This window comes from Doryrhamphus excisus, chromosome 6 (assembly GCF_030265055.1).
Source record: "Doryrhamphus excisus isolate RoL2022-K1 chromosome 6, RoL_Dexc_1.0, whole genome shotgun sequence".
NCBI lineage: Eukaryota > Metazoa > Chordata > Actinopteri > Syngnathiformes > Syngnathidae > Doryrhamphus > Doryrhamphus excisus.
The window spans coordinates 16,875,128-16,890,920 of NC_080471.1; the positions used below are offsets into that span (position 1 = coordinate 16,875,128).

Sequence of the window (15,793 nt, forward strand, 5' to 3'; positions counted from 1 at the left end):
GGTCTTGTGTCTGTGCAAAGATTTACACTGAGCACATCTGAGCATAATAGCTCCATGTTGGCTGTTTCATGCAGTCTGCAAGACGTTCATGCCCTGCATCTGCTACTGAGATATACGAGTCTTCTGCAGAATAATTGCTGCAGTTGCAGGATAAAAGCTGACCTGGATAATTGGTGCTGAGTGTGGCAAATAAAGGTCAGTTATGGTGCAGAAAGTGGGACACTATAGTGGTGGTGAAAAATACAGTACGGTACAGTAAACAAAGTGTTGTTTTAGAATGAGATTACTGCTTATTCACACTTAAGCAAAAGGTTTAGATTTGAAATTAAGTTTCGTAAAATATTGCCCAGCTTGTGTGACTAAATAAAACATTGATATCCACTACAAGAACTGTATAAAAAAATTCTGCCTTCACTAATAAAACACTTTGTTTTGATTGGGTTAGTATTATAAATAAGGTGACCACAAAATTAGAAGCGTCTTGCAGCATGATGATACCACCGCATAGTACAACGCCAAGAATAAACATATTGTTGTGGATTGTACACCTCGTTGTTTACTGTATTTTTTTTTTACTTCCTGTAATAACCCAGATATACAGGTCTAGATAGCGCAAGGGAGTTAGAGATATATAGTTTTTTTAATTCTGTGGGAGAAATGAAAGCCAACACAGCAGCAGTAGCCACACAGGATTTATTTATTAGACAAGCGTATATATTTAAATACAAGTATGTTCAAGTCATATTGCAACAAAAGCAAGAAAGTAAAAATGCAATACTGGTACGTAGTACAAGCAAGTTCGTACATCAGTGAAATTTCATAGGTATACTATTACTAATAATATAACAATGGGTAATGTATGGTACATATATTAATATGCATTCTAAATGTTATATTCTGCACTCCATTATATAATGGTGTTTGCAATTATAATATGTATATATGTTTACAATTATACCGTAGTAATGCATATATATACATCCAGTATATATAACCCATATGTTCATGAATATTTGATCAAAAATGACTTGCATAATTCACATTTTATTAAATAATCTGTGTTAGAAAATATTTAAATGCCATGCATTTTCTGCTACCGTTACATGTAACATTTGACAGCTTCCTACTGACAGTGATTAAACTGCTTCATAATTATTAACTGATTAGTCTCCTGCAGAAACATGTGTCTTTCAGTTAACAGTTATGATTAAAGAAGTGATTATTAATTAAAATTTCAATTAAAAAAAATAATTAAAGTGCACTACTTACTGCAAAGTGAATATCTGATCTCCTCCACTGACTCGTAGGTGTTACTATTGAGCTGAGCTTTGGTTTTCTCCTAGAAACCCGGAATGATCTCATAGGTGTCATCATGCGAGTAAATGGCGTCACAGTGACGATGTTGTGTGTGTGGTGTGGTGTCTATGCGTGCAGGGTGATGGCCACCGTGCCTCCCAGCAAGGAAGTAAACAGCACCGTCACTCAGGTGTTGGCTGCTGTGACTTCTTGGGGGTGTTCTGCATGGGTCTGTCTTCTCCACCCTCATGGTTTTAGGAGAAAATCGTTGTTTTGAGGTGGGGCTGACCCTATTAGTGTGCAGTTCAGTAGAACTGTGGAGCACAGAGTATACAGTGTCTGGTGCAGATGCAGGACGACACTTTCTGGGGCACCCTTCTACCCCTCTGGTGTTCGGTCCAGGGATGTGTTGTTGGGTGCTTTGAAGCGCTCTGGCTGGTTGAATATTTTTGATCTTAGCATACGGCCCTTTGTCCTGTTCTTTTCCTCTCCTTGGCATTGGTGCCACTTCCTGGTTGGTATAGAGTCTCATTAAAGCATGTTTTGTAATACACAAAATCCTGTGATGATAACTTCGCTTACCTCAAGCGTTCTTTTGCTGTTTGGGGGTAAAGGTGGCAGTTCAGAGTTCCAATGCGCTTTCTCCTCTGTGGCAGGCGACACATGCTGGATCACATCATACAGCCTGTCCGTAGGTGTCTGCACAAACTTCAAAATAATTAATTCTTTATCTACAGTAAATGCAATTGAAGTTAAGTGAAATTCCATCTCACCTCAAAGCATGAAGATGTGAGGTACTCTCCAAATGGCTCAATGGGGCTGGTCTTGTAATGCTGGATTAGCTCAGAGACTGTGTCATGTCCCCCACTGTCTCCACTGACAACAAAGTGTCCTGACTCACTTTGGCTTATCACAAAGTGTCGACAGCGATCTCTGCCTCTGTAACAGATGAACATGTTGACAGAGGCCTCTGCACGCCACACAAGGCATGTTCATGTTACACGTAAAGTGATCCAGTATTTAATTAGCTTTAAGCACCAACACATTCTCATGTTAATTGCTTGCGGCCAAAGAAGGCCTTAGAGAAAATATAAATTTTTCTGAAACTTTGGCAGGCTATTGTTGCAAAAATGTGCTGTAAGAAATGAATTTGAAAAACATTGCTTGTGCATACAGTATATTTGTACACAAAAACATAACCTGTCAAACATTTTAACACAGGGTCTCAAACTCACAACCCATAGCATAACACTGAGTTCAAAGTGAGCTTGTCACACAGTAAAATAAACATTTACTACAATCACGTTGCAAACACAAAAATGACACCAATATGTGAAAAGCATACAAACACACATCGGGCAACTACGTACTATTATGATGGGGAATAATAAACCACAACTGTTAACTACGCACATAAATGTGACGATTGCACATGTGTTTGTGAGCCTACACTGGTAGTAGTAGTTGTCCTGTAAGTTGCTGCGTGATGATTATAGCATCATTTCTTTTATGACCTACCTCCAGCGATCCAGGTAAGTTGAGTTTGAGACCCTTGCTTTTACAACACTAACTACTGTATTGACCTCAATGTAGATGGTCATTTTTTTAGCTAGGAATTTTCTCAAAAGACAGAATATCTTATATTTGAGGTTTACAGATTTATACATGCAAACCAACTAGTGACACGATAATGATTTCTCCCAAAGCAAGCTTGAGTGCTTTTCTTCCCGTCATTCACACATCTGTGACCCGTTGAAGTGTCTCGCGGGTCCACTTAGCAAACAACCGACAAGGAATTATGATGCTAACTTTAAGATAATGGATCTCAACAACTGTCAAGCAGGAGCTATAATGTCCTTTCCATGTCCAGTTGTTATTTTGCTGATATTGAGCAAAATTTAAAAACGGATAAAAAAAAAACAACAATCATTTGAATTGTATGAATAGGGCTTCATCAGTCAATAGTCAATTAATGACTTTACAGCATCGTCACCTGTAAGACAATATGTATCCAATGGCTTTATCACTGAGACGGATTAGGAAACTGCCGTTGTCTTTTTCTTTCAGCATTTCTTCAGCATCTCTGTAGACAAACCACACAAAGACCACATTTGTAAGAACATGTTTTTAATGTGAGGTATGCAATAAAACTATAATAAAATTAATAATTAATAATTAATTTTATAATAAATAAATATATATATATAATAATATATAATATGTTATATAATAAATTTATAATAAATAAAATTTTAGATGAAAGAAATGAGCATCCTTGCTGACAGTTGACACCCATCTTAAAACTTCTTTCTTCTCTTGTCGGTAATCACCACTGAACAATATCTACTTTACAAATATCCCTTTGCATGATTTGTATTTTGTTTGAAACCTAAATAATACTAAATGTTAGAGCTTTTATAATAGTAATAATAATAACACATAAAGAATACATAAAATAAATATGTATTTAAATATATCTAAATATATTAAAATATGAAGGAAGAAAATCAAAAATGCAGTAAAAAATTTTTTTTAATTGTTTCTGGTTTGAGGACTTACTTTCGTGTGACGAAACCCACAAACCAAGCGGGGAAGAAGCCATTTGGAGCAATGTGTGCCACTTGAGTCTCGATAAACCATTTTGAAGATAATTCTGTGAGTTTTCTGTCCCAACGAACTCGTGGTGAAGGTTCTCTCTGCTCCATCATCTCCGAACCCTAATTGAAGACAAAGAGATGCACAACAGGAAGTGACACTAATCTCTTGTCCTTTTTTGGACTTTTGGACAAAGTTCTAACCATGAAGCGAACCCTCCAGCGGGTTCTCAGAGCCTTGAACCATGGAAAGCAGTGGAAACTATTCTGTCTGGATGTCTTCTTTTCAACTCCTAAAAAACAAATTGACATTAATTGCTTCTATTAAATAAAACATGTTTCGGCTCTAATGGAATACATACCTTCCCCTGAGATTGAAGCTGATGTCATTTCAGCAAACGTCTCTTCTCAACTGTCTTTAATCAGAAAAAGAATGTGATGTGACACTGCGGGAACAGACAGTTGACATTTACAGTTACAAATATTTTCCACCAGTTTACATAGTTCTGTAGAACTATCCCTTATTTGCATCACAGTCATGAGCTATAAAAAAAGTCCACATCCTGATGAGAAATGGAAAGCAAGATGTGGTTTATGAGGGGAGAGGTGTGACCTCAGTGCTGTCTGATTAGTGTTGCAACATGCATCATTATTTGAACTCTGAAAGAATGGAAATATTTAGTTTGAGTGCAGATGAATGCCTTTTGAACTACTTGTATGCGAATGTTATTGTCAATAACGTTTTTATGTGTGTAGGATCTTGGAAAGTGGTCCAAAAACAGTGTTCCTATAGTTGTATTTTGGAAATGATGGGCAGATGTTCTATCTGTCATTCTTTACAGTACACATGTAGGTGTGTTACTGTATTATATTCCACAAACAACAAAATCTTACTCCATTAACGAGATCTTACATCTTCTGATTGTCATGTGTTTTACACATGACTCACTGTGTGTTCCTCTAAGGGTCAGGGTCAACTGAAAGGCTGGTTTGAGTTTGTCATGACCTGAGTAGTACAGGGTTTACAAGACAGGAAAAATAAGACAGGACAATAAGACTTAGTTATGACTGACATGTCAATGTTATATTTGCTTACCTTTTACTAGTTTGAAACAACTTTCATTATGATACAGTGCAATATATCTAAAAAAAACTACTCATCTGTCAAAACGTTTCCAAACACGTGTTGGTCCTGAATGTGTCCCTGTGATTTTGTTTCCATCACCGTTTTGACTACATTATGGAAGGTGGTTTGCAATTGAAAATTAAAAAAGAGAGAAGATGAAGAAGATGGTGATGATGATGATAAAGCGGATAAATACAAATAAGATTATATAAAAACGAGAATGACCGATTTTGGCACAACGCTGTCAAAATCCGTGAACTCGGAAGTACGCACTGTACGCGGTGTTGAAGTTTACGTACGGAAGTGCGCGATTTGAGACACACTTCTAGTGTGTTGTCGAGACCGTTTCTAATAAGTAACACTGTGAACAAAATGTGTTTCAAGAGTTACCACAACAATATTTTCAATGTAAGGAATTTGTACGGTAATAATTTCAAATTATGTGTAACAACAATTTCGCGAATAGGCTAATCGTGGTGAGCAGCACCACTTGCCACCACCACTTCCGCATTCTCCGATAGACGACATCTCCCATGGTGCTTTGCCCCAGAGTCAACCAGTCATGTGGATGGAAACTGGAGTGGGTATCCGCTACGCTGCACGAAAAAGAAAGTTCCAGGAAAGATGCACGAAGAGGAGGATGGCAACGGCGAGTCGAGCCCAGGCCCAACTCCTCGACATGATACCTCCAAGTCGGGCGACATGGTCGACGCGGTGTCGGCTAAGGAGCAGACCTCCAAGCTGTGCGGCTACATGAGCAAACTGTCCGGAAAGGGGCCCCTAAGGGGGTACAAGCCTCGGTGGTTCGTGTATGATCCCCGGAAATGTTATCTGTATTACTTCAAGAGTCCCCAGGACACTTTACCGTTGGGACACATCGAAATTGGCGATGCTTGCTTCAGTTACGACGTGGAGGCCGAGGAGGGGCATTTTGAGATCAGCACGGCGGGGAAGGAGTTTTTGCTCAAGGTAAACTCTTCAAACATGTGTGTGCCTCAAATGCTGTCATTATCTTTCATTATTTCATGGCTGACGCACCCATTTCCACTTGTCTTAGGTTTTAATATCTTTAAGATACAAAAAACACTGTACAGTGTACTTTTATTAGCATTTCATTCAGAAGACTAGACCACACACATACACTCAAAGGTATTTATTACGCCCTGCAGATCATTCCAGGTTATGTTTTTACATACACACCTCCCAGTACCATGTGACCATTTTACCATCACATGACCCAAGTGACTTTCTCATTGCACTGCAAGAAAGGCCTAGCTGTCCCCTATTCTCTGCATCCTAATCATCTTCAAACAGATGGTGGGAATGGTTAATAACAGATTGCATGGCTAGAGGCAGGAGCTGTAACTTCTGTGCTCATTCCCACGAATGTAACCTGTAATTCAACATGCATTCTGACTGTCTGGCATGTTCTTTTGGATTAGATACAATACAAAAACACTCCTCATAATTATAATCATCACATTGGGCAGGTAATAAGCTTTCCAGTGCCCAAATTGTATCATTTTGCAATTAGAACTTGTAATTTGCATACCTAATAAACGGTCCTGCAAATGCAATACCGCCTTATTAAATAGTTACACTGTTGTGTTCCCTACTTTCTGTTCTCATGAAAATGCAATGCACAGAAATGAGTAGAACAGACATGTTTGGGTATTATTTGGACAACCTTGTACATATTGTGTAATGCAAAAAAGGTACTAGAGTAAACATGCACTGATCTTCACCCAAGGTTTTATGCCTAAATAAGCAGAGGAAAATAAGTAAGGCAATTGGAGTAAAATCTACAAATTGGAGAACCGGAGGAAGGCAAACTTCTGTCAAACAATCTGTCAAAGATATCAAGGAACTGGACAAATATTAAAGATCAAACCTAAACTAGAAACAGAAGGCACACCATGCAATGACTGATGCAGTGCTAGATTGTGCATCCATTCTATAAAGATTGGCAAAATGTGGTGAACTGGAAACTTGTGTTGGTGCTTGCAGGCTCCCAGCAAGCAGATGATGCACTTCTGGCTGCAGCAGCTCCAACAGAAGCGCTGGGAGTTCAGCAACACGAGAGGATGTGGACAGAGAGATAGCTGGAGCTCTCCCACCTTGGCCCACCCTTTTAGTGGACTTGTAGGCAAAGACAATGGTAAGTCATTACAGGCATTTAATGGCCATACGTTATATCCACCCGCAAGTTAACATTAGTGTCTGATGGCTTGATATTTGTGCACGGCAGGCATCATTGCTGCTGGATGTTGTTTAACTTCACTATACACAATGCCAATGTTTTTTTTTGTGCTCCAGTGTACTGTGATGAAATGTGGGGGAGCAGATAAGACTTGTGCGAGGTCAGTCAGACATTCAATGATATCCTCTTGCTGTAAGATGTTTAATACGCAAGATTGTTTTGGAAGATTAGCATGACTAAGCTTTTTGTAATTCCTACTAAATACCATACTAAATACTGTTTATTGGTTGTTTTTTATGCAACTAATACAATAATTTGGTGTTTTAGAAAGACATATCTTGTGTGTTTGTTTTAGATTTGTACGATAACAGTGGCACCTGCTTGAAACACAATAGAACACATTGAATGCTTTAATTAACCATGAGTAGTTTACTTTTGAACACTCCAGCATTTGTTTATATAAACCACATCCCTGGCAGACTTGGTGGTTAGTTGAATACAGGCGGTAATTGGAGCATTTACTGTAGCTCAACAACAATTATCTTATCTTAACACGAGGGCTTAAAGAGAAACATTTGGACAATATGTAAACAATATGTGTAAAGGTGTCTCATTTTGTTTCACGTAATGTGTTGTTACTGCACTGTGGGCCACACGACCTGTGGTGCATATTGTTCCCTGTGTGTGTAACTTCTTGTGCTGTGCGGACAAAATGACACATAGCATTTTTTTTCATGCTGAAAAGAGCACAGATAATTAAGCTTGCTTTTATTGGGACTCCATTCAAGGTCAGTATAATCTAATCTTAAAAGAACTACACCTGCTCTAATCTTTTTCTCAAATGTAGCTTACCCTATTTAGCTACATATGAAGGAAAAAAATATTAAAATCCTCTCTCCGTATAATGCAGTGCAAATGTGAGCATAATTAACTTTGTTGAGACATCACATATTCTATTGTTTCTCATTTGATTGTGAAGGTGTCCTGCGGTGTTATTTGTATTTTCTTCTTTCTGTGAATTTCAGATGCGTTCATTTTTGAGAATCTCAGCGACAGCATGGAAAAGGTCCGCAGTGACTTAACCCTGGAGACTGAGACGGAAGGTGGCGGGACAGTCGGAATCCAATCAACTAGAGGGACTGCTGCTTCTACAAATACTCGCAATCTGACACTTAAAAATTTTGGTACAGAGATCAGGTTAGTCAATCTGTAGTCTTTTTTTACTATTTTTTTGAAGGGGATTGCAGTAGAGGAAATTGTTACACTCTCTATCTGCAATTGGACACAGTTCCCCTTCTGTGGTTAACAAGTCGATTCAACACAAAAATAACAACAGTATGTGTCGTGACAGCGACAGAAAGTAATGTGTAAGTATGCATCTTGTAGCATTCTTCCAGTCCAAACAAGCGACTCAGAATCTTGCACCTTTATTTAATCTCATGATGTCATAGTGAGTTCTTTGTCAAGAGAGAGCTGAGCCAACCTCTCTGCTGACTAGTTTGTGTCATTATAGGAACTCCATGTCAATTCTGCGACCGGGTAGGGGAGGTGACAGCAGACGCAGTGTCTTTTACACCAGCAACAACAGTGCAGACGAGTGGGAACTGGTGGACGCTCCACCCAAAGACTTCCCAGAACAGAAACATCGTCCAGACGTCCACAGGCGTACGTAAACTCCCTCTTACTTCATCAATCGACTTCTCTTTGCTCATACTGTTCATGGAGCGTTTAAAAATAATGATAAAAGTCATGGAATTGTCTCTCTCAGATTCCTTCGGATCAGCGTTTGATTTTGTGCGCAACTCGTCAAGGCCTAAAAGGCCTCTGCTACGAGACATGATGGGCTCCGGAAAGTTTGGTCGCAGTGCCGAGTGCCGCAGCGCAGAAAGCTCCCCGGTCGAGTTTAACGGCAAGTCTTTGGAGTTGCAAGTTCGCCTCCAAAGCCAACAGGAAGAGCTGTGCCGCATGCAACAGGAACACGCCAAACTCAAGGAGGAGCTGGTCAGTCAGAAGGTAAGATGGCTGAACTTAAAAAAAATATACTGAAAAAGATACTGTTTTGACCCAAATATAAGATGGTATGTATACAGTTTAATCATCGTTCCTCGCCACTTTGCAATTCAAACTTTGCAGTTTTACTGTTTTTTTTAATTTTTCGCCATAAGTTAAGAATTTTCAGCATAAAAGTGGAAAATTTGGCAAAACTTTTTTTTATAGACTTCAAACATTGACATAGAATCCAGCAATCAGATAATTAGATGCATGGCGAAGTGCGGCGTCTGAAAGTGAAAACTGCTTTCAATCTAAGATGCCGCAAGAAATGAGTCGTGTGTTAAATTTCAGACTGCAGCCTCATCATTGCCGGATATGCTTTCACAGCAGACTGACTGTTTTACCTGTCCAACAGAACTACAGACTACTTCCTTAAAATTGCAGATGTTGTGTTATTTGTATTCTAAATCAGGAGCTGGTGAGACTTTTGCAGCAGACTTTAAGAACATCCCAATGTGATCGGCAACCAGCACGTCGTATGGTCCCATCACCAGATCGATCATCTACTGAGTCCGATCAGGCCAACTGTCCGGGAGTAACCCAGGTGGAGGTTGCACGTTTGGAGGCTGTGGTCCATGACAGAGATGGACAGATCCAGTCCTTGTGTGGTCACATGGAGCGACTCGCCCTGGAGAAGGACAGCCTTCAGCAAGAGCTGAAGGGCCTGAAAATCAAAGTGGGGGAGATCAACGAGCAGCTGGGCATGCTGATGGAGACCATCCAGGCCAAAGATGAAGCCATCATGAAGCTGTCCAACTCAGAGCAGAGCGGGAATACAAATGATGGTTCACCACCTCTTGGCAAAGAGCAGCAGGAACTGGACATCCTCAAGGTAACACAGACGACAGTACACACTACTGGTTAGTTGGGCAGGAAGGGGACAGAAAAACTGAAACGCTTTTTCAGATTGAAATGAAATACTCATGAATAATTTACCTATAAAGACGCACAAAACTTTGGAGTCTGAATCAGTGTCATGTATGATGTCACAAAAGATCCCAGGAAGCATCAATTTATTAAATCTGGGCTTTTTCTTTGGCTTATCGCAGTTTTTTTTTCCCATGCTAAGTCCAAAATTAAGACCAGGTTTTTGGGAAAAAAAAGGGTTGTAATAAATCAACTTTCTCGCTAGGTAGCACAGAAACATTTTTCTTCTGCTTTTATCCACTTGAAAGAATGAGAAAATGGTGAGAATGTATTGTTGGGATACCTTGACGACCATCCATTTCTAGTTCCTGATGAGTCTGTGATGTGCTTTGCTTTCAGGACAGTCTTCAAGGCTATAAAACCCAAAACAAATTCCTAAACAAAGAGATCCTGGAGTTGACAGTATTGCGCAGAAATGCAGAAAGCCGAGAGAAGGCTCTAGAAGCCAAGGTAGAGTACTGTGGGCGTGGTGGAATTCGAAGAAACAGGAAGACTGATTCATTCTTAGGGGAAGTCCACTATGACTTTGTTCTCTTCGTTACTGCAGTACACAGCTCTGGAGGCCAAGTTGTGTCAGGTGGAGAGTAAGTATCTGGTGCTGCTGCAGGAGGTGAAGAACCCAGTGTGCTCGTCTTCAGAACAGAGTCCAGCCCGAGACGTCATCTCCAGATTGTTAGAGGATGCTCTACAGGCGGAGAGCTCAGAACAGGAGGAGCACCCTGTCTTCAAACCGAACACTGTCAGGTACACCAAAACACTTAACATTTTAACATATCTAACTGTCATACAAGTATAAAGAGTTATTAACCACTGTCTAATGACACTAAATAAAACTAAAATAAAGTAAAACTATTCTGCTTTTGAAGACACATGACAGAGGGAGCAACATAAGGGTGTGTACTGTCACTTAGTGGTGTGTGTACTGCTGGAATGAAAGTGTCGAATGACACTTAAAAATCAGAATACTACTAAAATAAAAAAAATTGAATTCTAAAATGTACAACTTTTGGTGTTCAACTTTAGATTTAACCCCCAACAATCCCCGTCTATGTCCCAATACTTTTGTCGATATATCACCTCAAACTGCTTATGCTTCACTGACAGCGAGTATGACGTGTATGGCTTCAAGACATTGCCTGAGGAGGAGGAAGAAGAGGAGAGGCTGGTAGCCAAGGTGAGAGCCTTGGAGCTCAAGTCCCTATCCATGACGGATCAAGAAGTGTCTGTCGGAGTCAAGTGGGAGAACTACCTGGCCAGCACCATGAACCGCAACTTAGTACGCTCCCCCGAACTCAAGGCTCTGATCCGCTGTGGCATTCCCCACGAACATCGCTGTCAAGTGTGGCGCTGGTGCATCTCCATCCATGTCAAAAAGTTCCGGGATCCCCTGCCAGCCGACTATTATGAGACCTTACTAAATGTGGCCAGGGAGAAGCCCAACCCTGCATCCAAGCAGATTGAACTGGACTTGCTGCGTACTTTACCCAACAACAAGCACTACTCCTCGCCCAGTGCCATCGGCATCCAAAAACTTCGGAATGTTCTGGTGGCTTTCTCCTGGAGGAACCCTGACATTGGATACTGCCAGGGACTAAACAGGTACTCATAAATGTTCCGTTACCGCTCTCATTTCCACCTAATATGACCAATATGTGCCTTTGTTTCACCTATCATCAAGAATTTGCTCTTTCCTACAAACAAACAGAACAACAAACAACACACTATTTGTTGTTCATGTTTAACAGATGGCTAATACCTCACTACTCGATGCCTTCGGAACTGTGTTGCAAATTTTGCTGGTTGATAATTGTGCTATTAATTATCAACCAATATTCAATCATTTTGCCTAAAAAATATATATATCAAGATTATCATTCAAAGATCATTATGTCATGTCACATTTGAGCCACTAGATGGTACTCAAGCATAGTGTACCTGTGTGAGGCATACCATATTAGCTTCGAATCATGGGGCGTCACCACATTACACACAATTCCTACTCCTGATGTCAAATGGACTACACACACATACAGCAAAACAATAGGTGGATAAAAACAGACAATACACTATCAACGTATAATGCTGAATATTAACCAACTACTATGTGAGTTTTAACCATGTGCTTTCCAAACTTTTTTTTAAACTAGTAATATAGTAGTGTACAGTAACAAGGTGTCCTTAAAGAAGCCAGAAGACATACTGTAAAAAGAAAATCTATTAGGAAATATTATGCAACATTTATCTGCTTCCCATTTGTTCCATCTGACATTATGGTGTTTGTGTATTTTTGAAACCACATGTCAACTCAGGTCTCATCCTTGTACATTAGGCTGGCAGCTATTGCCTTACTATATCTGGACCAAGAAGACGCCTTTTGGAGCCTCATAGCCATTGTGGAGGTTTTCATGCCAAGAGATTATTACACCAAGACTCTGCTTGGCTCACAGGTAAACAAACCCTCCCCGCTGGGCCTTTTTTAAGGCTTGTCGTAAGGAGCAATAATGGTGGTGTGTGTGTGTGTGTGCAGGTGGATCAGCGTGTCTTCAAGGACCTGATGAGCGAGAAGCTACCCCGACTCCACGCCCACTTTGAGCAGCACAAAGTGGACTTCTCCCTCATCACCTTCAACTGGTTCCTGGTGGTATTTGTGGACAGCGTGGTCAGCGACATCCTCTTCAAGATTTGGGACGCGTTCCTCTATGAAGGTCCTAAGGTCAGTTACATCAGTCAGTTAATTGACAGTTAATTTTGCTATGACATGGGTGGCATGCATCTTCTATGCCATTTACCCTCACCTGGGTCATAGGTATGCTCAAGCACATCCAACTATGTTCGGAACATCTTTACCTAATGTATGGAGGTCAGATATCTAGGCGTCTAGGATGTTGAGATAACATGTGAAGACCTCCGGAAGAAACCATTCCTTGTATTAGAATATCCAAATAAAACCTTAGACAATGCTTCTAGACAATTCTAAACTGTTCTTAGTTTTCTATTGGCCAGAGCAGCGTTAGCCACACCTCCAATTGTCTCGAACTGAGTGGACTCTAGGTTGGCTCAGACCTGATTCTGCTCAGCTATTGGAGAATCAGTAGCCTCGGAGTTCACTTACTTTTTCCTCCCTCTCCTGTGATGTTTACATGTTATTTTCAAAGCAAATATGAAAACACAATTGTATGTATGGTATTTCTTTAAGCAGACTGTTTATTGTTTTGATTTAAATGAAGATCAGACTACATTTTACGACCAATTTATGTAGAAATTCAAATATTCCAATGGGTTCACACACGTTTTCTTCCAACTGTGTACAGTGTAATGCCAAATACATCCAATTTGTATGGAAGCATATGTGATTTACAGCATTTTGTTCATTTTCACTACAGATCATATTCCGTTTCGCACTTGCGCTCTTCAAATACAAAGAGGAGGAGTTCTTAAAGTTACAGGATTCCACCACCATCTTCAAATATCTCAGATACTTCACACGAACCATCTTGGATTCAAGGTAAAAGACCACATTTTTAGCACCATTCTTCAGCCCAACCTATTTCATTGTAATGTACTTGTAGAAAGCTGATGAACATTGCATTCGTGGACATGAACCCATTCCCAATGAGGCAGATCCAGAACCGGCGCTCCTTCCACTTGGAGAAGGTCCGCCTTGAGCTGACGGAGCTGGAGGCTATCAGGCAGACTTTCCTGAGGGAGAGGGAAACGTCTCAGAATGGACGCTCCTTCGTCAGCGATGACGAGGAGGATAACTGAACTCAAGCGAGTCATGTTTATTTGACTCAGAGGAATAAGAATGTGTTTTACATAGCTGGACCAACATATTTCTATCAGTATTCCTGCCTTTTTTACATTGCTTGTGTGTTAATACAATAGCCAATACTTGTCTTAAGCTTGCTGTCCGAATCAGTATTTCTTCAATCGTGGCTATGATAATATTTTCAAGGCTGTTTTGTGCTTTTTGAAGGATTTTTTCCCCACTCTCATTTTTAAAAATGACTGAAATTATTTGCACTTAAAAACATCTTAATTTTAAAAAAATGTCATCATCAAGATTTCTATCAAAAAAGGCTCTTGGCTCAACAAAAATCAGGGAATTTTTATTGCAACATCAGCATCTTATTGAAAACTGTCCAAAAAGTCCAACTATGCACTAAAACATGCCTTTCAAGTCATTTTCTGCAAGATATTCGCACTGTCATGGCCTGATGGCAAACGCTGAAGGCTGAACATGGCGTGATAGTTGAACCGCACAAGCAAGGCCTTTTGGAAACGCGGCTTGAGAATGTTTGACAGGAAACGAAATGAAAGTCTGATTTTTTTTACATGATGTTCTACTTACTCTGCTGTGATTGGCTGGTCAGCAGTCCAGCGTGTACACCGCCTCTCGCCTGAAGTCAGCTGGGATAGGCTCCAGCATACCCACCAACCCGAATGAGGATAAGTGGCATAGATAATGGATGGATGGATGCCTATACTCTGGTTACAGTCCACTGGTGCACAATGTGGTCTTAAAATAATGTTCTGTTTTTTAAACTATATACTTGCTCTTGTCACCTATTTTTTAAGGTCTTATTTTTACAACAAACACATTTCCAATGCACCTCTGTGTGGACTTTATATGTTCTTCCTGTGCATGTGTACGTTTTCTCTGGGTACTCCGGTTTCCTCCCACATTCCAAAAACATGCTAGGTTAATTGGCAACTCCAAATTGTCCATAGGTATGAATGTGAGTGTGAATGGTTGTTTGTCTATATGTGCCCTGTGATGGGCTGGCGACCAGTCCAGGGTGTACCCCGCCTCTCGCCTGGAGTCAGTTGGGATAGGCTCCAGCATTCCCACGACCCTAGACCCTAGTGGCATAGAAAATGGATTAACACATTTCCAATTTCATTTCAAAGCTGTAAAATACGCTGCTAAAAATTGAGCCAATGATGTAGTTGCATTCCGTGTCCTCAGGGTGGCAGTGCAATCTATATATTCGGTATCAGGTCAATTTATGCTACTTTGACAAGTATAAATGAAAACTGTTGTTGTGTGATGGTGTGAAATGTGGACAATTTGTTCTCTTCTCTTAATTCGTACCATTATCTGTGTTAGTCAATTCAACATGCTGGCAGCAGATTTTTCTTCCATTTTTTGTGTTGATGTATTTTTTTTTAAATACAAGCTGTTGATTTTTCTTACTCCTGTCACGTGATTGTCTTCAAAACATGACAATACTGCTTGGATTTAAAAATAATCTTACAATGAAATGAATTACATTGTGTCTTTGAGAGCAGGTCTCGAAATATCTCACATTTTTAACACCCAACCTATCTAGTTAAGAATAAGCTACATTTAAACATCATTTGTTTTTCTTTGTTCCCTTGCTTTTCCTCAGCTTTGTATTGCACTCTATTAAGTCACAACATTATAGGGCACTTGAGTATTTCAATCTCATTTTTTATTGTTTATATATAATTTCCACTGTGTAAGACTGTTACTGGATGAGAGGGGCGGTACATTCTGTTTAAAGAGACCAATTCATTAGTAATAATAAAGAAGGATCTGTGGTGAAAGTGTATGTCATGTCACGGTTATTGATA

At 39.9% G+C, this 15,793-nt stretch overlaps 2 protein-coding genes across 6 annotated transcripts; one reads left to right on the top strand and one right to left on the bottom strand.

The window, feature by feature from the left end:
• Nucleotides 1-738: 738 nt before the first annotated feature.
• LOC131131072 (hematopoietic SH2 domain-containing protein homolog) lies at nucleotides 739-5,877 on the bottom strand. 4 transcript variants are annotated; one of them, XM_058075403.1, is made up of 9 exons: nucleotides 4,987-5,876; nucleotides 4,804-4,896; nucleotides 4,253-4,306; nucleotides 4,095-4,183; nucleotides 3,856-4,013; nucleotides 3,290-3,379; nucleotides 2,070-2,235; nucleotides 1,879-2,004; nucleotides 739-1,807 (listed from the first exon to the last, which is right to left on the bottom strand). In XM_058075403.1, exons 3-9 carry the CDS (start codon nucleotides 4,278-4,280, stop codon nucleotides 1,340-1,342), a joined length of 1,125 nt encoding a protein of 374 aa, XP_057931386.1. In that variant the 5' UTR covers nucleotides 4,281-4,306; nucleotides 4,804-4,896; nucleotides 4,987-5,876; the 3' UTR covers nucleotides 739-1,339. The 4 variants fall into 4 exon arrangements, with proteins under 4 accessions (XP_057931386.1, XP_057931389.1, XP_057931388.1 ...); XM_058075406.1 differs by having other exon boundaries at nucleotides 1,879-1,995; nucleotides 4,987-5,844; XM_058075405.1 differs by lacking the exon at nucleotides 4,804-4,896 and having other exon boundaries at nucleotides 4,987-5,877.
• Nucleotides 5,451-15,721, top strand: tbc1d2b (TBC1 domain family, member 2B). Of its 2 annotated transcripts, none has more exons than XM_058075401.1 (13): nucleotides 5,451-5,985; nucleotides 7,024-7,174; nucleotides 8,242-8,413; nucleotides 8,730-8,881; nucleotides 8,985-9,229; nucleotides 9,681-10,100; nucleotides 10,535-10,645; nucleotides 10,743-10,939; nucleotides 11,300-11,794; nucleotides 12,525-12,642; nucleotides 12,723-12,908; nucleotides 13,579-13,700; nucleotides 13,765-15,721. In XM_058075401.1, the coding sequence occupies exons 1-13, from the start codon at nucleotides 5,641-5,643 to the stop codon at nucleotides 13,958-13,960; spliced, it is 2,910 nt and encodes a 969-aa protein (XP_057931384.1). In that variant the 5' UTR covers nucleotides 5,451-5,640; the 3' UTR covers nucleotides 13,961-15,721. The 2 variants fall into 2 exon arrangements, with proteins under 2 accessions (XP_057931384.1, XP_057931385.1); XM_058075402.1 differs by lacking the exon at nucleotides 5,451-5,985 and adding an exon at nucleotides 7,333-7,376 and having other exon boundaries at nucleotides 7,089-7,174.
• The last annotated feature ends 72 nt before the right edge of the window (nucleotides 15,722-15,793 follow it).

Bases quoted from the DNA above. Each gene is read 5' to 3' on its own strand.
- LOC131131072 (XM_058075405.1), bottom strand. From the start codon at position 4,280: ATGACATCAGCTTCAATCTCAGGGGAAG. The intron at 3,380-3,855 runs GTAAGTCCTCAA...GTTTGTCTACAG, and splicing joins GTGGGTTTCGTCACACGAAA to AGATGCTGAAGAAATGCTGA. The intron at 2,005-2,069 runs GTGAGATGGAAT...ATTATTTTGAAG, and splicing joins TCACATCTTCATGCTTTGAG to TTTGTGCAGACACCTACGGA.
- tbc1d2b (XM_058075401.1), top strand. From the start codon at position 5,641: ATGCACGAAGAGGAGGATGGCAACGGCGAGTCGAGCCCAGGCCCAACT. The intron at 10,101-10,534 runs GTAACACAGACG...CTTTGCTTTCAG, and splicing joins AGGAACTGGACATCCTCAAG to GACAGTCTTCAAGGCTATAA. The intron at 12,909-13,578 runs GTCAGTTACATC...TTTTCACTACAG, and splicing joins TCCTCTATGAAGGTCCTAAG to ATCATATTCCGTTTCGCACT.